The 27,456-nt window shown below is 43.2% G+C and overlaps 1 protein-coding gene across 3 annotated transcripts in view; it reads right to left on the bottom strand.

Moving 5' to 3' along the window:
- The window catches only part of JAM2 (junctional adhesion molecule 2), an 84,359-nt gene extending 69,693 nt beyond the window's left edge, over positions 1-14,666 (bottom strand). For 2 of the 3 annotated variants that reach the window (XM_020892134.2, XM_020892135.2), the window contains exon 1: positions 14,039-14,665. In XM_020892134.2, the coding sequence (XP_020747793.2) occupies positions 14,039-14,105 (67 nt within the window). In that variant the 5' untranslated portion in view covers positions 14,106-14,665. Of the gene's footprint in view, positions 1-14,038 lie in introns of all 3 variants that reach the window. The other variant, XM_070455111.1, reaches the window with a different exon arrangement.
- Between the last annotated feature and the right edge of the window lie 12,790 nt (positions 14,667-27,456).

Genomic DNA, 27,456 nt, shown 5'->3' with positions numbered 1-27,456 from the left:
TGTATCTAATCCTGGCATTTGCCTGATGCTGAATTATGTGATAATACCCTTGGACTAAGATGATGAGTCACTTGGATTCTGAGGAAGTTTTTTCAGTGCTACTGAGCAGACCCCACAAGAAGATGTTATGGTTACTAAACAAGAATGCTTAGGGAAACTACCTTTGGTTAGAGATAAAGATCACTTTATCAGGCCCTGTCTTCTCATCTCCCTTCAGAAACTGTTTGGGAGCTCCCTAGTGGTCCAGTGGCTAAGACTCTGAGCTCTCAATGCAGGGGGCCCAGGTTCGATCCCTGGTTGAGGAACTAGATCCCACAGGCCACAATAAGAGATCTTGGGTTGCACCGAGAAGACCCTACATCCCCAACTGTTTATCTGGCACAAATAAATAAATGAAAACATTAACAAATAAAATACCATTAAGTGTTTGTCTCTTTGGGGACACGAATTGCTATGATATCAACTGAGTGGCAAAAGGATAAGACCATGAGGGGAAAGTCTGGAATCCCTTGCTACAGAGAATTCTTTTAAAACTCTCTAACATCCTATGTTGTGCTTTATCTAAGATAAAGATAAAACTAAGATAAAGTTTGATTCATGAGTTTACAATCAATGCTTATCAATTCAAGAGAAGCATGTGTTTTTATGATACAAGGAGGCATCAGGTAATCAGCATCTGTTTACGGCAGATCTGTCCCTACACTTCCCAGTAACTCTAGGGAGGTCACAGTTAATAAGGAAGGAGGGCATTTGAGGAGCAATAAAATTATGCATTCATTGTTGATGCTGTTGTTCAGTCTCCAAGTCCTGTCTGACTCTTTGCGACCCCATGGACTGCAGCACGCCAGGCTTCCCTGTCCTTCACCATCTCCTGGAGTTTGCCCAAGATCATGTCCACTGAGTCGGTGATGCCATCCAACCGTCTCATCTCTGGTTCCTCTGCCTTTTCTAAATGCATTCATTAAGGACTATGAATTTTACATGTCCCCTGGGATTTTCATTTCTAAAAAATTTTGTAAATGTATGAAGCTAAGAGGCAAATACACAAACTCCAGGTTACTTCCTTTCCTTTAACCAGTTATTACTATGTGCCAGCCACTATGCTGGGTTCCAGGGACACAAAGATGTGTTGTCTCTGCCCTCAGCAAACTCACAGTCCAGAGATGCCGGTGTAAAATGGTAAGAGGACAGCCCAACAAGTGCTGTAAGGGAACCAGCAACATGGCAAGAGCACCAGGATTATAACGAACAGGAGACTCTGGCTCTGAAGAATGGATGGCTTGGAAAGACTTAAAAGAAGTCAGGGGTTTTGGAGTTAGACCTTTAGAGGGCAATTGCGTTTGGCAACATGGAGAGCATTTGGACAAGGACAGCAATGGTAGCAAAGACGGCCTTGGGAAGGAGAAACCTTGTATCTAGGTAGAATGGCACAGAGGCTCACTCCCTCACACACGCAGGCACAGCTGGGGCACAAACACAAAGAACCTGACTTCTTCTGGCACCAAAAGCATTATATGGGGTTGAAGGACAAAGATGCCACAACTCCAATCAGTTACCTAGAACTTTTATCATACTTTTATGGAATAGCTCACTGTGCTTACATTATTGGATTAAATAGTAGAATAATTCAGTTCAGTTCAGTTCAGTCACTCAGTTGTGTCTGACTCTTTGCAACCCCACGGACTGCAGCATGCCAGGCCTCCCTGTTCATCACCAACTCCTGGAGTTTACTCAAACTCATCTCCACCGAGTCAGTGATGCCATCCAACCATCTCATCCTCTGTCATCCCCTTCTCCTCCCACCTTCAATCTTTCCTAGCATCAGGGTCTTTAGCAGTGACCAGTAATTACATTATTGAATTAAACAGATCAGTGTTTATTTACACTTGAGTCACCGTTTATTTCATGATGTCCATTCTACTTCTGATTAAAATCCATTCCTATTTTGAAGTGCCTCTAGAGCATTTTTTTAAAACATAAACACAATTCTCTCTGTTCAAATTTAGCACTTTTCCAGTAGTTCAACGTGTTCCAATTTTATTTGTGGTCATTACTTCTTTGGTCTCTTTTAAAAATAGCAGCAGCTCGCACTTGTCTGTAAATCTTAGCTGGAGCTGGTGTCTCCGCCCTGTCTGGGTGTCAGCCCTCACTCTCTTCTTCTTTGGATTTTTTCATTGGGTCTCCTTGGAATTCCTCTCTTGCTAGTTTTGATCACTGGTTTGGGAGTTTATTTCCCTCTGTTGTGTTATATCACTTGGTTTTACTACTTACATTTAGTGGTTTTCACTAGAAGATCATCCCTACTGCATCTTGGCATAAGGTTTTCTTTTATTGGTTACAAAAAGTATTCTTCTGTTTCTTTTTTAAAAATTAATTTATATTGGAGTATAGTTGCTTTCCAATGCTGCTATGTTAGCTTCTGCTATAGAGCAAAATGAATCAGCCACACATATACACGTACCCTCTCCCATTCGGATTTCCTACGTATTCAGGTCACCAGCGACCACCAAGGAGGGTTCCCTGCGGTACACAGTAGATTCTCGCTAGTTCTGTTAATTAACTATTTATAGTACAGTACCGACAGTGTACATGTGTCAGTAATAACCTTCCAATTCCTCCCAGACGCTCACCAACCGGCCCTCTCTTCTGAGTGAAAGTCACTCAGTCATGCCCTACTCTTTGCGACCCCATGGACTGTATAGTCCATGGAATTCTCCAGGCCAAAATACTGGAGTAGGTGGCCTTTCCCTTCTCCAGGGGATCTTCCTGACTCAGGAATCGAACTGAGGTCTCGTGCATTGCAGGTGGACTCTTTACCCACTGAGCTATTGGGTTTTTAAAAGGTCTCTTCAATATGTTGTCATGATTCCCATTTGGTGACCTAGCTTTGGGTTGTGGTTTTGCATGTTATGTCACTTCAGTCATGTCCAACTCTTCGTGACCCCCATGGACTGTAGCCTGTCCGGCTCCTCTATCCATGGAACTCTCCAGACAAGAATAGTGGAGTGGGTTGCCATGCCCTCCTCCAGGGGATCATCTTGACCCAGGGATTGAACCCAGGTCTCCTGCATGGCAGCAGACAACTTCTTTACCACTAGTGCCACCTTGGAAGCCTGGGTTGTGGCTTTAGTTACTAGTAAAAACAGAATTTTGTAGGAAAGCACAGAATACTATACATAATATGACATGATTTGTTGGGATGTGCACAACATTAAGCTTAGTAAAATTTTATTTTTATTTTTAAAGAAATGCTACAAGTATGCTCATATTTCCTGGAACTTCATTTCCCCTCATAGTTTTTCTGGAATCACATGCAACAAACTTAAGAGTGGGCTACATAGTTGATGAGGAAGTAGAGAAAAGAGAACTCTTGTAAACAATTGTTAAGAAAAGAAATTGGTACAGTCACTGTGACAAACAGCATGGAGTTCCTTAAAAAACTAAATACAGAGCTATCCTGTAACCCAACAATTCCACTTCAGGGTATGTATCTGAAGAAACAAAAACACTAATTCAAAAAGATACATGCACACCAATGTTCACAGCAGCACCATTGACAACAGCCAAGATACAGAAGCAACCTAAGTGTCTATTAACAGATGAATGGATAAAGATGTGGAATGTGTATACACATGATGGAATATTACTCAGCCATAAAAAGAAAATGAAATTGCATCATTTGCAACTACAGGAGTGGACTTAGAGGGTATTATGATCAGTGAAATAAACAGAGAAAGACAATTACTGTATGATACCACATATATGCTATCTAAAAAAAATAAAGCAAACTTGTGAGTATACAAAAAAGAAACAGACTCACAGGTATAGAGAACAAACACCAGAGGACAGACGTGGTTACTAGAGGAGGGAGTGACAGAAAGGGACAAGATGGAGTAGGAGATCAAGAGGTACAAACTCCTGAGTGTAAAATAAACAAGCCACAAGAATATATTGCACAGCAAAGGGAATACAGCCAATATGGTACAATAACTATAAATGCAGTATAGCTTTTAAAAATTGCGACTGTTAAAAAAAAATTGTGACTGTTGTACACCTGAAACTTATATAATATTGTACATTGACTATACCTCAATTAAAATATCAAATAAAGAAAGTGGGAATGGAAGAGAAGTCAGAAGGATTGGAAAACACACTTATTTGGCATTTGACAACTTTTCTGTGATATCTGAATTCACCACATACATAAATTTTGTCAAACATGTAAGTAGGTGCCTTTAATAGTGATCTACTTTCAGCTTTGGTTATGTATATCATAAAGCATAGAGCAAGTTTTTACAGTGTGAAGAAAGCTAAAACTGAAGACAGCCAAAGACTATTTTGACAAGATGTAAGCCAGCAAACTGGAAACACTTTGCATAAAGGAGAGAGACCAGCTAGGCTTCTTCACTCTGTATAAATATAAAGGCAGATTTATCCCAAACCGTCCCTGTAAGATATTTTAAAAACTAAAACAAAACAGATTTTCCAACGAAACAAAATCCTGATGCCAAAGACATTTGAGAGACAGAGAAAGAGGACCGTTCAGTTAAGGACGAAAACTCATGTCTATTACACTCAAGGGGATTCTTGCTCAGGACTTTTTGAGTCCAGACAGTGGACAGCTAAGACAGTAGCTATTTTTTAAATCATTTAATCATTCAAAACCACTTTATTTACTCACATATAGTCTACTCTTGCATGTTTCCCCACTTCCAGTTTCTTGAAGGAAATATTTGGCATTTTTCTCCAAGAGTTTCTTTCCCACTGGGCTATTAACAATGTTAACAAAAGCAGAAGGAGAACCTCTGAAGATTTAGAGAAAGCAGCTGGACAGGCATAAACGACCCCTGTTTACTTAAAGTGAAGTGTTTACTTCTATTTAACAGTTTCAGGGAATTTCCAGGAGTTAAAGTATGCTTTAAATCAGGACTCTTCAAATTCTATCCCTTAGAACATTATAGAGTTCTGCAGGAGCTGTTCAACACTGTTTCCTAAAAATGTTCTTTAAATCATGATTTTTTAATTGACATATGGTTGACTTATAATGTTGTGTTAGTTTCAGGTATGCAACAAAGTGAACATAACTGTATCTATTCTTTTTCAAATTCTTTTCCATTATAGGTTATTACGAGATACTGAATATAGTTCCCTGTGTTATATGGTGGGTCCTTGTTTATTTTATATATAGTAGTGCGCATCTATTAATTCCGAACTCCTAATTTATCCCTCCCCATCCTTCCCTTTTCGTAACCATAAGTTTGTTTTCTGTGTCTGTGAGTCTATTTCTGTTTTGTAAATAAGTTCATTTAGGATTCCACATACAACTGATATTATATGATATTCATCTTTCTCTGTCTGACTTCACTTAGTATAATAATCTCGAGGTCCATTCACGTTGCTGCAAATGTCATTATTTCATTCTTTTCACAGCTCAGTAATATTTCATTGTATGTAAGTACCATCTCATCCTTGTCCATTCGTCTGTCAACGGATGTTTTGGTTGCTTCCATGTCTTGGCTCTTGAAAACAGTGCTGCAGTGAACAAATGGGGCACATGTTTCTTTTCAAATTAGAGTTTTTGTCTTTTCCTGATCTATGCCCAAGAGTGGGATTGCTGGTAGTTCTATTTTTTTAAAGGAACCTCTGTACTGTTCTACACAGTGACTCCACCAAATTACATTCCCACCAGCAATGGAGGAGGGTTCCATTTCAGGGAGTAGCTCTTGACCTACTTCACAGGTTCAGGACAGTGTTTTGCTTCTCTGCTCATAAAACACAGGAAAATTCAAACTGCAGAACATTTCCAATCTACTGGTTTGAAGATTTTGAGTGGGGTTTTGTGGTTCGGTCGCAGTTATTCATTTGAGCACACACATCCTCTCTCTTTCTCTCGTGAACACACTCACACTCTCAGTAACACAGAAGGCCACTCTTCTTCCCATCACATCTAATCAAATCACCCTTCTAAGGGTGGTAACTTGGGGAAACTCTATAAAAACACTTAAAAAAATACTAGTGGGAGACAAACTCAGGCAGTGGAGAAGAGAACAACATTGAGAGAAGAGACATATTACTAGTAACCCAAGGAGCTACTGTTTTATAAGTTAGGAACTGAACAGGAAGTTGTGAACACCTGCAGTATACATGATTTTTTAAAAATCCTTTAAAAACCAAAGAGCAGTTTTCCTGAAGTCCCTGATTCAACTGAATAAACTACATTTCAAATAATCAAACCATTTTCTGTGGGTACCTGTATATAGTTAATATATGATTGTGTATGTATATATTTCAGTAAACGATGTAAAAGACATACTTAGGGCCTTCCCTGGTGGTTCAGTGATGAAGAATTCACCTGCCAAGGCAGGATTCGTGGGTTCGATCCCTCATCAGAGATGATGCTGTATGCTGCAGGGCAACTAAGCCCTTGCGCCGCAAGTACTGACCCTGTGCTCTAGAGCCTGGGGAAGCCCACTCATCCTAGAGCCGGTGCTCTGCGACAAGAAAACTCTCATTGCCATGGCAACGAGAAGTTTTACGCACTGCAAATAGAGAAAAGTCCAAGCAGCAACAAAGACTCAGCACAACCAAATATATAAATATTATACTTTTTTAAAAAGACATACTTAGCAAGTAATTGTCTGGACCACTCCGACCGCATCCAACTGGTCTCCCCACTTCAACTCCCCACCTACCCTATTCTGCCCATTCTTCATCCTCCACCCACTGTGTTCTCTTCCTGAAACGCAAACCTGACTGACATTCAGTGTTCAAAAGCCTTCGCTGGCTTCTCCTTGCTATAAATTCAAAATCCTGAATATGTCCGTCCACCTCCACCTGCTGCCTCTCACCCTTGCTGCTATCCACACTCTGGCCCTACGGAACCTCTTGTATTCTTTCACCCTCTTTATTCCTCTCTCCCCCAAGGACACCTGTGCATGCCGCTGGCTCTATTGGCCTCTTCCATCCTCTTTACCCGATTACAGTATGACCCTTCATTGACACAGAGATGAACGGGTGTGTGTTTTGTAATAAAACTTTACAAAACATTGTAATTTCTTTTTTTTTTACATTTTAAAGTTTTTATCTAGCTATTTTACTTTATTCTATTTTTGATGCACAGCTTGGAGCTTCTTAATTCCCTGGCCAAGGGTCAAAGCTCTGCCCCTGCAATGACAGCACAGTCTTAACCACTGAACCACCTGGGAAGTCCTTAAAATAAACTCTTAAAATAATGAAAGTAAATGAAACTCACTGGTTCATTCAAAGCTGTTTAAACTAGTAACAATGCTTATGAAACTGCGTAGTTTTTGTCTATGACTCTCAAAAATGTCAGAAATCCATTATGAGGAATAATATGAATGCTTAACTTCATGGCCTCCCAAATTTAATAATAATAACAGTACCTGTTTTTTAAGCACGTTACACGTGTGGACACGCTTCTTTCTCCCTCATCCTCTATGAGGTTATCGGTACTGTTATTATCACTATTACAGATGGGTCAGCTGATGCACAAAACTCAAATAACTTGTACAAGGTCAAAGAGCTAGTAAAGGAACAGTGCTCAGCATTAGAGTACATGCTCTTTACCAGTACACTATGCTGTCTGAAATACAACCCCAAATGCAAACATAGAAGCAGCCATATAATTTAAAGGAGCTTTCCTGATAGCTCAGTTGGTATAGAATCTGCCTGCAATGCAGGAGACCCCAGTTCGATTCCTGGGTTGGGAAGATCCCCTGGGGAAGGGATAGGCTACCCACCCCAGTATTCTTGGGGTTCCCTTGTGGCTCAGCTGGTAAAGAATCTGCCTGCAATGTGGAATGTCTGAGTTTGATCCTTGGGTTGGGAAGATCCCCTGGAGAAGAGAAAGGCTACCCACTCCAGTAATCTGCTCTGGAGAATTCCATGAACTGTACAGTCCATGGGGTTGCAAAGAGTCACAAAGAGTACATGCTCTTTACCAGTACACTATGCCATCTGAAATACAACCTAAAAAATGCAAATATATAAGCAGCAATATAATTGAAAAGGAAAAGTTATGGTTGCTCCATAGCTTCTAGAATATTCTTGGCCACAGTACTGATTTCACACATCCTGATTTTGGTTGATGTGGTAGAGAGAATAATGGCCACCCAAAAGATGTCCACAGCCTAACTCCAGGAACCTATAAATATGTTACTTTACATAGTAAATAGGAAATAAGGCTGTAGATGGAATTAAAGTCACTAACTAGCTGACCTTGAGATGAGTAGATTATTCTGGATTTCCCAGGTGGGCCTGATGTAATTTTAAGGGTCCTTTTAAGCGGAAGGGGCTTCCCAGGTGGCATAGTGCTAATGAAACTGCCTGCCAATGCAGGAGATGCAAGAGACTCGCGTTCGATCCCTGGGTTGGGAAGAGCCTCTGGAGTAGGAAATGGCAACCTGTTTCAACATTCCTGCCTGGAAAAGTCCATGGACAGAGAAGCCTGGTGGGCTACAGTCCAGGCTGCCACAAACTGAGCAAGTGAGCAGGCACACACATAAATGGAAGAGGGAGGCAGCAGAGAACCAGACAGGTGGCAGCCTGGCATGCTGGCTTTGCATCTGCAGGATGGGGCTATGGCGTGCCTCTAGAAGCTGGAAAAGACACAGAAACAGGTTCTCTCTAGAAACTCTGGGAGGAACACTGCCTTTCCCATACCTTGACTTTAGCCCAGGGAGACTTATTTCATACTTCTGACCTCTAGAACTTAAGATAAAAAGTTTATGTTGTATTAAATATATGATAATTTATTACTGTGGCAATAAGAAACTAATATAGTTGGGCTGATTTTCTGAGTTCTGACTTCAGTAACAACTTCCAAGAGAGTAGCGCCCAGTTTTAAGTTTTCTCTTTTTGCCGGAGAAAGCACTTGACCCAAATTCTGATTCCTCTTTTCCACCCTCACCCTTAATCTTCTTCAAAACATCAGTCTGGCAATACAGGTGGCCTAGAGTATTAGCTCAGCAGGGCTGTCACTACATTGCTATGAGATGTAAAGAAATGTTATTTTAAACAATGGCTTTTATAGATTTCTGCTGGTGTGACTTTAACAAACACAGCAGCTGTTGCCTCTGTGGTCTAATACATCTCCACCAAAGAGACTCACTGGAGGAAGCTGGTGTGGTAGAAACCACAGGCAGAGCAAATGTATGTATATTCACATGGGCTCCTCTCCTTGAGCTGCTCCTGAAGAAAGTCACTCAGTCATATCTGACTCTTTGCGACCCCATGGACTTCTCTAGGCTAGAATACTGGAGTGGGTAACCTTCACCTTCTCAGGGGATCTTCCCGACCCAGGGACCGAACCCAGGTCTCCTGTATTGCAGGCTGATTCTTTACCAACTGAGCTATGAGGGAAGCCCTGGGGAGGGGTAGATGAGTGTCCTCAGCCATAGGGAACTCAATGGTCTCTTCATGCTGACATTTTTGCTTTTGATTTCTTCCTTTCTAATGTCATGTCTGTTACATTACTGAAATGGTTACCAGGTCTACCAGCAAGCCCAATATGACCTTTGCGTTCACCTTGACCATGCTAAGATGGAACAAGTTTTCCTTGGCAAACTGATTATGATGTTTTGTTCTTAACAATGTTGACAGAGGGCAGAATTTTCCTGCAACCGGTTTCCTGGAGTGCTGTTTTGGGTCACTTCCATCATAAAAACAGAACCTTATAATTTTGCAGAAGATCCAAACCTCTCTCTCCCTCCACTGTCCTTATCAGTTGGTAAGAGATTAGAGACTCAGACCAAGTTGGCTGGCTTGGGTTCCAGTCTAGATCTGAGGACCAGCTGCTACTAGCTGCGTAGAACCAAGAACAGCACACTGCTCTCTTTCACATCCAACTCCTTGCCTTAAACATCACCTCAGAGAACTCTGACATCTCACCTCCTTGGAATAAGTTAGGACTTAACGGTTTATAATGTAATCATTAATTCTAGGAGAAGGCAATGGCACCCCTCTCCAGTACTCTTGCCTGGAAAATCCGATGGAGGGAGGGGCCTGGTAGGCTTCAGTCCATGGGGTTGCAAAGAGTCAGAACGACTTCACTTTCACTTTTCACTTTCATGCATTGGAGAAGGAAATGGCAACCCACTCCAGTGTTCTTGCCTGGAGAATGCCAGGGAGGGGGAGCCTGGTGTCTATGGGGTCGCACAGAGTCGGACACGACTGAAGTGACTTAGCAGCAGCAGCAGCATTAATTCTATCCATATATTTCTTCCACTCACTCCACATCCCTTCTTGTTTAATTGATGTATATTTACCATTAACCAAGCACTTTGCTTAGCACTGGACAAATAGTGGTGAGCAAACATCAAGAAATGTCTTCCCTCATGAAGCTTCCATTTTAGTGGGAAAGAAAAATATAATTCAATCAAATGTACAAATAAATGTCCATTTATCAACAGGCACGCTGAAATCAGAATTTAAATAACAGAAAGGACAACAAGAAGCAATCCTCCTGACTACCAAAAAAGAAACAAAGAATACTGACAGAAGTAAAAGGAAAGAACGGGAACAAGCATGATGTTATACAGAATAGGACTGAGACAAAAAGAGTGGCATATATGGGATGAATATTAAGAAGTTGAATATATAAATACAGCATAAGGAATCCACTATCTTTTCTTGAATGAAAGCAGCAAAAAAGGGTCAGGCACTTGAAAAAATGAAAGGAGTGAAGGCCAATTATCTATGGAACAAATTCTCTGATATTCAAATATCAGTTCCATCTCTTTCCAGCCTAAGTAAGTGAGCTTAGACAAGTAACTTAGCTCTTCTGAGCCTTAGGGACCCTTTTTGTAAGTTGAAGATATGTTCTATCTCACACATTTGTTGAGAATGTAAAAAGAGAGAATATACAAGGAAGTCCTAGGAACAGTGTGATATTGTCCCTTCAGTACAGTTTTGGGGGCCTTCCCTAGTGGCTCAGGGGTAAAGAAACTGCCTGCCAATTCAGGACTCATGGGTTCGATTTCTGGGTCAAGAAGATCCCCTGGAGAAGGAAATGGCAACCAGCTCCAGCATCTTTGCCTGGGAAATCCCATGGACAGAGGAGCCTGGCAGGCTATACAGTCCATGGGGTCGAACAGAGTTGGACAAAACTTATCGACTGAACAACAGCAATAGTTTCTGAAACTGGAGATGAAACCTGAGTGGATAAATCATAAATAGAATAGTGGAGTGAAACTTAGTCTCAAAGAACAAAAACTTAGTGACTTAACAATAACAATAGTTTTTGAATCTGGACATGAAACCTGAGTCAATAAACCACAAATAGGACAGTGGAGTGAAACAGTCTCAACGAACATTCTTATTTTTTTTCAACAACACCCTAAAAGCAATGACTGTACACAGTGCCAGATCTCGGTTTCTAATGCCATTCTCCAATCAAGGACCCAGGGATCCTTGGAGCAATGGCTAATTCTGGAACTGAAGCAGAAAATATACAGGATCAGCCTGGGGCATTTTGCAGTACTAGAAAGTAAGAAAAGGCTAAAAAAAACAAACAAAAACACATATACACACAATGATGAGGGGATGTCAAGGGATACAGGAACCAATTTAAAGAACTCCCAATGGCCAAAGTTGGATAGTTTAGATTGCAAAAAAAAAATAAATAAAATACTACTGGACTATAATCCAAAGTGCAAAATAAATATTGATAAGCCTATACTGATGTAAAAATGAATGGATGAATGAATGAAGGGGGAGAGACACATCTCTCAAGCAGAATTCCAGATAATTTATGGAGCTCCTCCACTCTCAAGGAGGTAGAATATAACTCTTCTTCCTTAGGTGTGGGTTGTACATAGTGACTTCCTTCCAGAAAATACAGTAAGGAAGTGGGGGAAGGGCAAGTTAACCTATATCATGTATTACCTCAGCCAGGTGATAAAGGTTAACTCCAACGGTGATACCCTTGATAGGATGTGATGCAAATCATACTTTACCTCAGATATCTTCCTCCCAAAACCCATAAACCCAGTCTAGTCATAAGAAAAGTATCAGAGAAATACCAGGTGAGGGACATTCTACAGAATATTTCACCAACACTCCTCAAACATGTTAAGGTAACAAAAAAACACAAGGGACGTCTGAGAAACCGCCACAGCTAAGAGGAGCCTAAGAATACAGGACTACTAAATGTTCTGTGAGTCCTCAATGGGCTCCTGGAACAGAAAGGGACATTACGGAAGAATGAACAAAATCTGAATAAAGCGTGGACTCCGGTTCGTAATAACGTATCAACACTGATTCTGTAACTGGGTAACTGATTCTGTAACACTAATGTAAAATATTAATAATGGCGGAAGTGGGTGCGGTATCTAGGGGAATTCCCCATACCACCTTCGCAATTTTTCTTTAAGTCTAAGCTATTGTAAAATTTTAAAACAAAAGAAAGAAAACACTCTTGCAATACCAGGCCTTTGGCATCCCAGGAACAGTACAAAAAGGATCCCTGCACACTTTCAAATTAATCCCCTATAGGAGTCAGGATTAGACAGGCCAATGTGTTAGCTTTACTCAAAGCTTGTAAAAGAGCTTATTTTGCTTATTCATCTAAGCCTGTGTTGCCGCTGGGTTATTTCTTAACTCCAGTTTCTATTTTGATTACTGTATAGGAATACCAGAGTAAAACCATTTTCTCTGTTCTGAATTACTGATCATTCTAAAGTCAATCCTTTGACTTGAAATTTAAGACTGTCAGTGAAATATATAATTATCCTGGTGGTTTGTTACAATTCCTCCAGCCTGTCTCTTTGTTGCCTTTTGGCATTAGTGATTTTTCTGTGTGCTCAACATGACACCAATTGATATTTCAAAATCGCATAATGGTTTTATTGTGAAGCCTCCACTTTCTGGTTTGATTTTCTATATATATAGGTCAGACATCCCTTCACTGAGACAGCTTGCACCTTCTTCACCAATAAGGGACAAAAACTCACATCAGGTTGAGCTGAGCAACTCAGGCAATGAGGGTGTGAGATTAAAGTCATTGTACTATGCCATTAAACACTCATCCTGCAGGTTATTTTAAGTATTCTATTACCAGAACTTGAATAGCAACAATAATAATCCATTCCATTAAAAAATAAATAAAAGGAAACGAAAAAGAAAGAAAAACCTAAAAAAGGAAAAAACAAAGAAAACGGAAAACTTCGTTGCCTAAGTGCTTGAGATCGATTGCAATTTCCTCCGTTTTTCTAAAAAGTTAACGGGAGGGAAAAAATAATAGGAGATATTGCCAGGATTTTAAATCTTCTGAGCCCAGTATCCATAACAATCCTGTTTAGAACCATCCTGTGAAATTGGCCTTGGGACGTCCCCCGCCACTCGATCATCCAGCTTCTGTAACTTTTTTTAACAACCATCCCGTTGGAAGTCCCCTGAGGACACAGCAGCTGACCGGGGGCGCCCGGACCAGCCTTCTCTAACCGAATGTAGACGTGCAGGTGGAGTGGATAAAAGTAATTCCAGCTCAGCAGCCAGGAATTCCCCCCACCCCGCGCCCCCAAAGTGCACTGCATATTACCGCCACAACTGGGACCTTCAGACGCCAAGAGAACTCTAACACTGCCCCCAGCTCTGGTACTTAGACTGTGGCCGGCCCCTGCCTCCGAGTGATGATGCCATCTTGGGATCTTAGCATCTCCTGAGGAGTTAGTGAGTTGTGCATTCTGTTCACGTCCCCGTGTCTATAAAAACTTAACCCAACTTTTCCAGAATATGAGAGCCTGCTGGTGTGGACCCTTAATTTTCTCTCTCTGGTTCAAATCAGATATTATTTAGAATAAACCGAAGACCTCTGAACTCCCCACATCACCACCCCCGCCCCAGCGGGCACCCCCAAGTCTGGGCTCCCTGGGTGTGAAATCAGATGCCCCGAGGCAGACCTTGCTGTCTGAGGTCCCAGGGACAGTCCTCCGCCAGGACCAGGTCTAGGGGCTGAAGACTGGGGCAGCTGGTCTCAGCAGGACCGGGTTGGGAGGGCGGAGGTTCCCCAGCAACTTACAGTCCAGGGCGACCACCAGGTAGCGCAGCAGGAGGAGCAGCAGGCGGTGGCGGCTCCTCCTCGCCATCTTCGTGGGGTCGGGAGCTGGCGGCTCCTCCGAAGCTGAGGGTCCCGGCGGCGGGAGCGCGGGAGGCCGGCCGGGGGCGGCGGTGGGGGTCACCGGACCCCTCGCGCTGGAGGGGAGAGCGGCGCGCGGCGGCGCGGAGGGGCGGACCCTGATGGGATGTCAGTTTCCCCCTTCCAGGGGCGCCCGCTCCGCGCGCAGCCCAGAGGCGGCTCAGGTCTAGCCCGGGGCCTGCGGGGGTCTGGGCAGTTCTGTTTTGGAGGGGAGGCAGGGAGGCGGAGGGAGCCGGACGAGATGCCGGCTGGCTCCTAATGAGGGGGCCGGAGGAGGCAGGCGAGGAGCGGAAGGGAAGCCCTGGCGGGGCGTCCCCCGCCCCCGCGCCGCCGGGATTGATCGGCTTTGTGTCGGGTCCGGGCGCGGGGCTGCCAGCTGTCCCCGGGGCGCGGAGCCCGGGCGCGGGAGGCGCTGGCCGCGGGCGCGGGGGTGGGGCGCGGCGGAGGTTGGCTGGGGGGTGCTCCGCCCGCCGCGCTCCGACTCCTCGCTCACCCTCCTTTGCACCAAACTTCTTTGCGGGGCGGGGGGGGGGGGGGGGTGCGGTTTCAGCCTAGGGGTGGGGATTTGGGGGAAATTTCTGGCCAACCCGCGAAGCTGCGCGGGGAGGTGCTCCGGGTACTTGGGGTTCGTCTGCTCCGCCTTGGAGGCGAAGGCGTGGGCGATGCGGGGGCGGAGGGGGGGGGTGGTTAAAAAAAAAAAAAAAGAAGCAATCAAGATGAGCTGGCAGGCAGGACTGAGATTTTAGTAATCGTCTTGGCCTCTTCTCAGCGGGAGCTCTGTGCTTCTTGGAGGCTGACGGTGTGTTGTGCGTTCTTTGCCTTTGCCGTGTTAGAGTTAGAAGTTCATCTAACGGTGTGAAATATTTATCATGTTTCTTTGCAGTTATATAACTGTCGCCTGTGGAGTTTTCCGCATGTTAAAACTCCACAGCTGCCCTTTGTCAGGTTTATTTTTGGTCTGCAGTGCTTTTTAAAAGGGAAACCCATTATGCATGCTCTGTTGCGTGTTTTAAAATTGACCTGTACTTGTAGTGTTCGGGGTCCAAGGGCTAAACAGGCAATTTTTCTATTTCCTCCGAGCGACCAGAAATGTCTGATGCATTCAACAATATTGACAGGTCAGTATTCCCAAGAGAAGAAATTGTTAGGCGCGTGGGGTTGTTTTTTTTTTTAACGTAGAATAACGGATAAAGTTCTGTATAGAAGACAGTTGATTTAGTGGTGTGCACACGAAGAATCGAGTTAGCTCAGGGACAAAGGCAGCCAGAGTTGAGATATGCAGAGCTGTGAGGAATGAGGCGTCTCTGCTGTTTCCTTGGTGACGGTGATGGAAGCTTAATGCCCATGGCGGGAGAGGGGCAGAGGACCCAGAAAGGAAAGTCAAAGTGGCAAAAATGCGAGACCCATACTCCAGTCAAGCAAAGAGAAAGGACGCAACAACAGCTCATGCACGTTTTTCTGGGCAGTAACAAAACAGATGCGATGTTTTACAAGAAAAGTTGTTGGCACCCTCTTTTCTCACTCTTGCCACAGCTGTCTCTTTTGCGCCTCCCTAAAGATAAACACACACAAAAAAGAATCATTTTTTAAAAGAAATGCTGTCCCCTCCTATGTGAATAATTAATTCACTCATTTATCTGTCATCCAGTCAAGTGAAAGTCACTCACTCGTGTCCAACTCTTTGTCACCCTAAGGAAATGGCAACCCACTCCAGGGCTCTTGCCTGGAGAAAGGAGCCTGGTAGGCTACAGTCCATGGGGTCGCAAAGAGTCGGACACGACTGAGCGACTTCACTTATATTGTATAGCGCCAGGTTCCTCTGTCCAAGGGATTCTCCAGGCAAGAAAATTGGAGTGGGTTGCTGTGTCCTCCTCCAAGGGGTCTTCTCACAGGGAATCTTCCTGACCCAGGGATGGAACCAAGGTCTGCATTGCAGGCAGATTCTTTACCATCTGAGCCACCAGGGAAGCCCCAGTCACCCCCAGTCAAGACCTTTATCAGATAGCTACATTGATGCTGGTGGACAGTGAACAAGATCAAGTCTTTGGTGCTAATGAGCTCACAGGCTTAAGGAAAGAAAGTCCCAAGACTAGAAAGTGAGTCCCATCTGGGAAGACCTCTAATACCATATCATGTGTCCCCTGAGAGAAAATAGTAACAAATTCTTATTGAGTGCTTTCTCAGAAGTAGAATCTGAAGAGTGCAATATCTAATCCTCCAACAATTCTGTAAGAGAGAAAAAGTATCATTCCTACTTTACAGATGAGAAGACCAGGCAGAGAGATGCTAAACAGCTTGTTCAAGATCAAGGATAAGGAGATGTTCTACATTGGGGATGCATGCAGGGCATATAATAACCGTTGCACATCCTTTTATATGTGCTTTATTAGGCATGGGAAGTTGGGGCAAATTTTGAAAGGGAGGAAGGAAGGGAAGGACATTCTAGGCAAAGAGAAGGATCAAAAGCTGAGGAAGCTAAATATTATGACTTGTTTGGGAAAAGCAAGTTTCTACAGTGCTAGAGTAGAACATGTGGAATGGGGCCAGGGGAGTTGGCAGAAAAAAACTGAAAAGACCACTGGATCATGTGTCATTCAATGTCATACTGGAGACTCTAGATCTTCGTTATTGTTCAGTCGCTAAGCTGTGTCAACTCTTTATCCTATGGATAAAGAGCTTTTTGAAAGCGCTAGGATAGGATATAAAATAATCCATATTTTAGAACTGTGCTGTCCAATATGGTAGCCTCTAGATTCACATGGCTATATAAATTTGAATTCCATTAAATTTAAAATCCAGTTCTACAGTCACACTTGTCTCATTTGAAGTTCTTAATAGTCAAAGCTATGGTTTTTCCAGTAGTCTTGTATGGCTGGGAGAGTTGAACCATAACGAAGACTGAGTGCTGAAGAACTGATGCTTTTGAGCTGTGGTGTTGGAGAAGACTCTTGAGAGTCCCTTGGACTGCAAGGAGATCCAACCAGTCCATCCTAAAGGAAATCAACCCCCTAAATATTCATTGGAAGGACTGATGCTGAAGCTCCCATACTCGTCCACCTGATGCAAACAGCTGACTCATTAGATAAGACCCTGATGCTGGGAAAGATTGAAGGCAACAGGAGAAGGGAGTAACAGAGGGTGAGATGGTTGGATGGCATCACCAACTCAATGGACATGAATCTGAGCCAACTCTGGGAGACAGTGAAGGCCAGGGAAGCCTGCGTGCTGCAGTCCATGAGGTCTGAGCGACTATTGGACAAGACTGAGTGACTAAACAACAATAGCCACTTTGGGGTAGGGTTTGCCCTCCTGGATAATGCAGATACAGAGCAGCAAAACATACAGATACAGTAGCCAAACATCAAAAGGAAAAAGTGCCGCTAATCACAAAAACAGACATCTCAAGTTAATGATTTTACTGCTTTTCTATGTACAGGAAGATTAAGAGTCAGAGTTCATTGAAATTATTCCTTTGATACACATCTCAACTATCTGAGGCCGGCATCCTGTTTTTCTCCACCTTGAATTCCCCTCAGGGTGCACCACTGGGGGAGGCTGCAGTGACTGATGGCTTGATGTGGGCAATATTCTTTGTTTACTGAAATGGCAGGCAACATTTCTTTGTCCACAGTCCAAACCTCTAGAATATATGGCACAAAAAATGAACCCAAACTGTGGACTCTGGGTGATTGTGATGTGTCAGTGTAGGTCCATCCATTGTAGCAAATGTATCATTCTGGTGGAGACACTGATCAAGGCGGAGGCTGTGATGCACCAGGGGCAGAGGGAGATGTGGAAAATTTCTGCACCTTCTGCTTAACTTTGTTGTGTATCTGAAACCTGAAAAATAGGGCTTCCCTAGTGGCTCAGAGGTAAAGAATCTGCCTGCCAGTGCAGGAGACATGGGTTCAATCCCTGGGTTTGGAAGATCCCCCAGAGAAAGGAAAGGCTACCTACTCCAATATTCTTGCCTGGAGAATGCCATGGACAGAGGAACCTTGTGGGCTACAGTCCATGGGGTCACAAAGAATCAGACATGACTTAGCATGCATGCGTACAGTCCATGGGGTCACAAAGAGTCAGACACAACTGAGCTATGTTCAGGTCACTTGGTGGCTCAGTAGTAACAAATCTGCCTGCCAGAGAGGAGACAAAGGTTCAATCTCTGTCTGGAAAGATCCCACATGCCTCGGAGCAGCTAAGCCTGTGCACCACGACTACTGACTCTGTGCTCTAGACCCCGGGCGTCACAATTACTGAGCCCATGTGCTACAACTCCTGAAGCCAGCACGCCCTAGAGCCGGTGTTCCGCAGTAAGAAAAGCAGCTGCAGTGAGAAGCCCATGCCCCACAACTAGCCTCCACTCGTGGCAACTATGCAAAAGCCGGCACAGCAATGAAGATCCAATACAGCCAAAAATAAATAAATTTTTAAAAGTAAAATAAAACCTAAAAAATAAAGTCTAGTAAAATAATTAGAACAAACAAAAGAACCCAAGAAAGAGCAGTCAGAAATGTAGGAGAGGAACTCGGAGAGAATCAGGAGGTGGAGGTATTTACCATCTTCAGGGCTAAAAAGACGACTGAGAATTGTTTCCTACTTTAGTAATTTCAGTTCAGCTCAGTTCAGTCGCTCAGTCGTGTCCGACTCTTTGCGACCCCATGGACTGCAGCATGCCAGGCCTGCTTTAGTAATTACGAGGGCATCACCCACATAGATGATAGAGAAAGCAAGCCTCCCTGTAGGAAAAGTTTAAAGACATTTACTTTACTTAAAAATTAAGTACAGTAATTTTTGACCTTAATAATTAAGTACAATAAAATTAGTACCTACAATAAAAATGCAATATTGCACATTAGTACATACAATCAAAATGAATCCTGCAATGCTTGCAAACGTCAGCAGCACACAAGTTACCCCCAGAGAGTTCCCAGAAGAAAAATTCAAATGGTTCTTCAAGTGTGAAGCTCTTGAAAACTCCCTGGCTGTCTAGTGGCTGGGATTCCTCACTTTCACTGCCAAGAGCCCAGGTTCGATCCTTGGTCAGGGAGCTAAGATCTTACAAGCTATGTGGTGAAGACCCTCCCCACCCCCAAATCAGCAGCAGGATGGTGAAAGGAATAATAATAATAGTAACAGTTACACTGCTTCCTTCCTGGGTAGTTGGGAGTGTGTTTCATTATTGTTCTGCTTGTGAGAATCCTTACACCAGGGAGCATGAGGCAACTCGTGGGGAGGAATGGGAGGCTTCGCCATGGGCATCCCTCCAAGCGGTCTGTTCTCCTTGGTTGTGTGTGCCCTCCCTGCCCCACCCATGTGTCGGAGTCACTTTCACTCTGATACTATAAGCATTTTGTCAGGTAAAAATGGGGATTTGGTGTTTCAGCAAGTCTGACCATTTTTCCTCCTTTCTACCCACTCTAATTCTGAACTCCAGTTGATGCTGAGGAGGTGGCAAGGCGCATTTCCTAAAACAAGCAATGCAGAGAAGGGCTGAGTTTAAATTGAGTGACTTCTCACAACATCTCAGATTTGGTGTTTCTGCGCAGAGTGGGTTATTTTCCCTCATGGGTGTGGAGAAGGTGCTGGAAAGTGGCCCACACTCTGCAATTTAACGAAAAGAGAGGTGGAGGGGGGAAGCCTTCCATTTCCAGAACCACATAAATTCCCAAGAGTCTCTCATATACATTTTAAATGCCTATGGATGGAATTCAAGGTCTTTCATGGGATCCTTATTACTTATCCCTCATCATTGTCCCTCAGATCCTTTTCTGGAATAAGCCTGATTTTGGCATTGCATTCGGATATGCCCACAAAAACACTCAGGTGTTTTTGAGCTAGTTGAGCTGGTGCTCAAACCACAGCCCTTTCCAGTCAAATGAACCTTCTCAGAGAAGCCCAGTGTCCCCAGCACATAGCCGTCATGACTCTCCCAAAGTGACATATTTCTTCATATACATTATAACAATACAGGCTCAAAACTTTTTTCCAAGAAAGACAAAAAAACCCTCACTAGCCTCACCTGTTTGAATTACTACAAGCAGGACAGTCTTTCAGTCTCTGCTCCTACATGATTTAACAGCTCTAAGGTGGTTCTACCTGACCCTAAGTGAATTTCACCTGTGACCAGTGAACTCATTATTAAGGCTTTCTTTCCTTATTTGTTATTAATGCTTTCTTCCCTGTGGCTCAGAAGGGAAAGAATAGGCCTGCAATGCAGGAGACCTGGGTTTGATCCCTGGGTCAGGAAGATCCCCTGGAGAAGGGAATAGCTACTCACTCCAGTATCTTGCCTGGAGAATCCCAGGGACAGAGGAGCCTGGTGGACTACCATCCATAGGGGTGCAAAAGAATCGGACACGACTAATTGAATTTTTCCTTTTTAATTAAAAAGCACATTTAATATAAACTCAATTTTCTTTTAAATTGGATAACAATTAGCAATTTCATAGGGAATTAGGTAATATGAAAATGACTTTTTAAACGGAATTTTCTTGGAGATATCATTTAACAAATATTTTCCAGGGAAAAGGAAGGACAGGCATCAATTAGTCCTGGGGGCCCCACCGACTAGGATCTAATGCCTGATGGACTGAGGTGGAGTTGATGTAATAATAATATAAATAAAGTTTACAGTAAATGTAATGCCCTTGAATTGTCCTGAAACTACCCCCCTACCCCCAACCCATGGAAAAATTGTCTTCCATGAAACTGGTCCCTGGTGCCAAAAAGGTTTAGGACCTTTTAATCTATAAGGATGGAGTCATAACAACTAAAACTGGGGGGAGAAATATAATTCCCAAATCCATCCCCTCCATTCCTCCCCCTTTCTTCATATCACAGTTAAGGATGATGAGACCTGGAGGGGTGATATAATTTACTCAAGATGACACAGCAAGAAAAGGAAAGAGCCAGGCCTGGAATGAACCCTAGTTCTGTCTTTCATTTGCAGCCCCCCAGACAGCATAAATTGCTCACTGTTGGCTGGGAATGAATTTACCTTTTTGTATATAACTTGAAAAATAGATGTTTTTGAACTATGGTGTTGGAGAAAACTCTTGAGAGTCCCTTGGACTTCAAGGAGATCCAACCAGTCCATCCTAAAGGAGATCAGTCCTGGGTGTTCATTGGAAGGACTGATGCTGAAGCTGAAACTCCAATACTTTGGCCACATCATGCGAAGAGTTGATTCATTGGGAAAGACCCTGATGCTGGGAGGGATTGGGGGCAGGAGGAGAAGGGGCCGACAGAGAATGAGATGGCTGGATGGCATCACCGACTCGATGGGCACGAGTTTGAGTAAACTCTGGGAGTTGGTGATGGGCAGGGAGGCCTGGTGTGCTGCAATTCATGGGGTCACAAAGAGTCGGACACGACTGAGTGACTGAACTGAACTGAACTGATGTGTATTATATCTGGGCTTCCCCAGGGGCTCAGTGGTAAAGTGGTAAAGACTTGCAGGAGACTCAGGTTTCATCCCTGGGTGGGGAAGATCTGCCGGCTTGACTGCCCACTCTAGGATGCCGAAGAACTGATCCTTTTGAACTGTGGTGTTGGAAAAGACTCTTGAGAGTCCCTTGGACTGCAAGGAGATCCAACCAGTCCATCCTAAAGGAAATCAGTCCTGAATATTCATTAGAAGGACTGAGGCTGAAGCTGAAGCTCCAATACTTTGGCCACCTGATGCGAAGAACTGACTCATTGAAAAAGACCCTGATGTTGGGATAGATTGAAGGCACGAGGAGAAGGGGATGACAGAGGATGACATAGTTGGATGGCATCACTGACCTTATGGACATAAGTTTGAGCAAGCTCTGGGAGTTGGTGAAGGAGAGGGAAACCTGGTGTGCTCAATCCATGGGGTCTAAAAGAGTTGGACATGACTGAGCAACTGAACTGAACTGGAGAAGATCTGCAGAGTAGGAAACGGCAACCCATTTCGTATTCTTGCCTGGGAAATCCTATGGACAGAGGAGCCTGACGGGCTGCAGTCCATGGGGTTGCAAAGAGTCGGACATGACTGAGTGATTAAACAACAAATGTTATATCTAATTTTCTCCCTGCGCCCCTTGCCCAGGACAACTGCATTTACAGTTAATGTGTGTGTTTATGCTTAGTCATGTCCAACTCTTTGCAACCCATGGACTGTAGCCCGCCAGGCTCCTTTGTCCATGGAACTTTCCAGGGAAGAATACTAGAGTGTGTTGTCATTTCCTTCTCCAGCGGAGCTTCCCAACCCAGGGATTGAACCTGCATCTCTTATGTCTCCTGAATTGGCAGGCAGGTTCTTTACCACTAGCACCACCTGGGAAGACTGTACATCTCTCTAGCTCAAATTTTTCTCTTGAACTTTGCATCAGTTTTCCCTGTTTTTAGAACATCTAGATGTACCGCTCAAAATCAGCTAAAGTGATTGATTTTCAAATATTTAGATTAAAATCAAGAGTAAAATTGAGCTGGTCTTGTCACCTCTTCACCCAACTTTATTTTTCTCTAGTTAAAAAAAAATTGTTTTTTTATTTTTTCATTTTGGCTGTGCTGCAAGGCATGTGGGATCTTAGTTCCCTGACTAGGGTTCAAACCTACACCGTCTATAGTGGTCGGGCTGGGGAAGTCCCCATTTTTCTCCGATTTTTAACCTTCCTCCTCTTCTCCCATCTTTTCTCTCTTTCAGCACGCAGCATGAAATAAGCATGAGCTATAGGCCGATCACTATGCTGATGGCTTGGGACACACTTCTGTTCAGTAACAGACAGTATCTCATCTCGTGGATATGTAGGTGGGGGAGACTGCCATCGACCCGGCAAAGCAAGGGTGCATACCAGACATGCTAATCAGTTAAGAGTTTGTCTATTTGGGGAGTCAGGAAAGGGACTCTGAAAGCTGAAGGAGGTGGGAGCAAACAGGTGGGGAGAATAGTTTATGAAAAGCGAATTCCAAGTACACAGCCCATGTGACAAGTCCGGAGAGTGAGAATTGGCAGGTGTGGCTGGAGCACAGAGGCCGACTGGGACAGTAATGGAGCCGCGGAGTCCCCAGCTGAAAACCTTCAAGGACTCCCAGCAGCTTTTAGAATAAAGCAGAGCATACAACACTGCCTTCGTTCTCCTGTTCTCATCACGGGCCTTTGTACATGCTGTCCGCGCTTTGTACCTGGATGCTTTTCTTTCTTTGCACTTGGAGTTCATTCCTTTTTCTTTAGTATTATCTAGCATTGATTGAATATTTGCCATATGTTAGGCACTGTGTTAAGCTCTTTTCATATTACATAATTTAATCCTCATAATCATATAAATGCAGGCGATGTGGATTTGATCCCTGGGCAGGGAAGATCCCCTGCAGAAGAAAATGGCAGCCACTCCAGTATCCTTGCCTGGAGAATCCCCATGGACAGAGGAGCTTGGCTACAGTCCATGGGGTCACAAAGAGTTGGACACAACTTAGTGACTAAACAACAGCAACAATGGTAAAAATGAGAAAAATCTATTATTTCCATTTTATAGGTGAGGTCGTTGGGACAGAGAGATAGACCGACAATCCTAGAATCACAGCAGCCGGTGGGGGTAAATTGAAGTTTGCAGCAACACTGGGCTTTGTCCAGACTGAATGCACTGAAGCGTCAAGACCACTGCTGGCCCTTCACCTCCATCTCAGCTCATCACCACATTTTCATCCTTCTATCCCTGCTAAACTTCAATTTCCTTAGGAACATTTCCTGCCCTTCTTGACTAGATCAAACCCTACTATTGAAAACTCTCTTTACCCCTTCCTCTCTGGTATCAGAGCTGGGATTTGAAACTCAGTTGGTTACCGTCAGTCACCGATGTAGACTGGACTCCATGGACACAGAGTTTGTCTAATTTTTAATCTCATTATTACCATGTCTTTTCCTAACTAAGTGCTTGTCGGTAATTTAAATGCTCAATAAATACATGGCTACTGGTTGGATATACTGAGCCATGTATCTTTCACCCAAATGCGAGTATAATTTTTTATTTTTGTAACCTAACAGCTTAGTTCAGGCTGCTATAACAAAGCACCGGAGACTGGGTGGTTTTATAAACAACAGAAATTCCTTTCTCAAGTTCTGGAGGATAGGAAGTCCGAGGTCAGGATGCCAGCATAATCAGGTTCCACAATCAGCCCTCTTTGGGACTGTAGGTAGAGAGTCAACTTCTGATGCTCTCTTGGAGGAAAGGCAGCTAGCTCTTAGGCTCTTCTGACAAACACACCAATCGCATTCATGAGGACCCCACCCGCATGACCTAATTATCTCCCCAAGGTCCTACGTCCAAGTACCGTGACACTGAGATTCTGGTTTCCAACTATAAATTTAGAGCGACACAAACATTCAGTCCGGAACACCTAGCAGTGTCTTTTGAAGTCAATAGTGCTTCTAAGCTTCAGTATCTCTATGTACAATCTCACTGCTAAAAGCTGTATTTTCACTATGATTCTACATGTGAAGGAACTGAAGGTCTGAATGAGGCCCAATAAATTGCCCCAGGACAGCCATTCGTCAACGGCAGAGCAAGACTTGATTCCAGTCTGTCTGCATCTAAAGCCTTTACTCTATAGCACTGCCACATTACCTCTGCTCTTAGACGGTCTTTCCAACATCAGCCCTGAGGGTACCGTTGTGTTTACTGTAGGGATATGATAACTATTTCACAGATCCTTATTTTATTTACTTTTAGGTTGTGTTGACTTTTTAACATCATAAAGAAAGCTGTGGTGCATATTCTTATATGTTTGTCTGATATTATTATACTTAGGTTCATAGTCTTATCCTTTTGTCTGATTATTTCCTTAGGATAGTTGGTGATAAATAGTCAGAGGTTTTTATTCATATAGTCAAATTGGCAACAGTAGTATTTGAGGTTTTAGGGGTGGGTTATATTACCTGCCTATTTGCCAAGAGGGTGTGTTTTGCCATTGTACCCACAAAGAAAAACATGATTTAAGTATTCTTTGTACTTTCACTTTTTTATCCTGAAGTAAAAGACCCTGAACTGGGAAAGGTTGAGGGCAGGAGGAGAAGGGAACGACAGAGGATGAGGTGGTTGGATGGCATCATTGACTCAGTGGACATGAATTTGAGTAAACTCCAGGAGATAGTGAAGGACAGGGAAGCCTGGTGTACTGCAGTCCACAGGGCTGCAAAGATTTGGACACGACTTAGCGACTGAACAACAATCCTGGAGTAAGGAAAAAAAGATAAAATCTACTGTAGCCTTTTTCCTTTAGACCTGGTTCTCAAGGCTTATTTTAGAAGTAAAGAATTTAGTATGTATTTCCAACTTAAGTCAGATAAATAGGAGGACTTTCAGCAAAAACAGGCTTCTTACCATTTATTTGGTGTTTACTATGTATTCTGAACACATTTTTCTCTAATGTATCTATATAAACCATTCATTTTTAAAAAATTCTTAATGCTGATGAAATTCTGTACCTGAAATAACTGTCTTGCCCACATCTCAACTGCATCTTTGATCTTTAAGATCTTTGGGAAGAGGTTAAAGAAGATGACTAAACTTGTTACAGTGAAAATTAACTGGATAGACAAAAAACAGAGCGATGCATTTTCACTTCCAAAGATTTAGGAATTCCGCTGTGTTCTTGGATCTGTCTCCTTTTAAGCAGGTGGATAGTTTTAGTCTTTCTAGAATGCTCTTTTTGGCCCTGATGAAAAGTAGCTGACTGGAAGAGTAGCAGAAGGTTGACATTTGTTTTCACAACTGATAATACCGGTAAGTGACCATGTTCTGTCCGCCCCACAAGCCAAGATTTGTGTTTTTCTAGGGAAGTCAAGAAAGGGCATGCTTCCTCATATGATAACCTTTAAAAACCCTCTCACTGTTTCACTGAATTTTAAAGTTCGACTTGTGCCTTATCGATGTGAGCGCTACAACTGGAACAGTTTTCAAAAAAAATTTTTTTTCCTGGAAATGTGATAGTGTAATGAAAGCCAGGCTGTTGATTCCCTGAAGGGCTAGAAATCCTCACAAGGAGGGACAGAAGTTCAAATGTTTGTTTGCTGGCTTTGGGCCAGTGAACACAATGGCAGAGAACTTTGGTGAAGACCTTGAAAATGCCTGATGGAGGTGGATGCAGTTTAAGAAGCAGGACACAGGGGTTAGGGTCCTATGGAGGAAACGGCCATCCTTGTCATTCCTTCCTAGGATAGGGGGTCAGCATCCTGGAGCAATGCAAATCTAAAGTGGAGACATATTGGCCATTCTAGAAACTACATTTTTCTCCTAAGACACTTTCAGATGAGCCACCTAAGACTTCTGGAACTTTAGTTCCTTATAGACAGAAAACTGGAGAAGGAAATGGCAACCCCCTCCTGTATTCTTGCCTGGAGAATTCCATGGACAGAAGAGCCTGGGGGGCTACAGTCCTGAGGTCGCAAAGCATCAGACACGACTGAGCGACTCTCACTCACTCACTCATACAGAAAATGGGGCTGACATATGTAATTTTATAGGCTTTTTCTACTACTAATATAGAACTAGTCTACTGTCTGAAGCTTCAGATTCAGAAACAGAGAATAAGCAAGTCTTCTAGTAACAATATCATATTTTATTGTTGCTGAAAAGTTGGCACTATGATAAGCAACCTCTACTTAACTACTGCAAATTTTTTTCTTTCCGTTCCTGCCCCAACCACTGGACACACACACACAACACGCACACACACAGAGTCTCTCTCTCATAAACTGCTTAGAGCATATTTGATTTTATCCTAGTAAGTCATGGATGTTAAAATAGAAAGCGACGCAGAAAAGGGACTTCCTTGGTGGTTCAGTGGCTAAGACTCCACACTCCCAATGCGGTGGTCCTGGGTTCGATCCCTGATCAGGGAACTAGGTCCTGCATGTTGCGACTAAAGATCCTGAATGCTAAATAATAAAACAGCAGAAACACACAAAACCTTTTTGAAAAAAGGGGATATATGCCGATAAAAGAAAGAGATGCCTTGATTGTGGTATCTGAGTTGGGATGGCTAAATAATAAAACAAAAACACACAAAACCTTTTTTTAAAAGGGATATATGCAGATTGAAGAAAGAGATGCCTTGATTGTGATATCTGAGTTGGGGTTTATAAGACTATCTGTTTCTTTTCTTCTTTCTTCTAATCTTCCTCTTATCATTGCTTGCCTCTTTTCTATACTCTCCTCCTTTCTTTCTGCATTCAAAACTTCCAACATGTTGACTGAGATTCTTAATTAAGAAAAAGCTACTGGTATTTAGTCAAATCTCTCCACTGCAGCTTTCAATGAGGAGAGCTTTGACTT

Source organism: Odocoileus virginianus, chromosome 25, assembly GCF_023699985.2.
Source record: "Odocoileus virginianus isolate 20LAN1187 ecotype Illinois chromosome 25, Ovbor_1.2, whole genome shotgun sequence".
Classification (NCBI taxonomy): Eukaryota; Metazoa; Chordata; class Mammalia; order Artiodactyla; family Cervidae; genus Odocoileus; species Odocoileus virginianus.
Note: the sequence above shows the minus strand (reverse complement) of the source record. Positions and strands in the feature narration are given on the sequence as shown.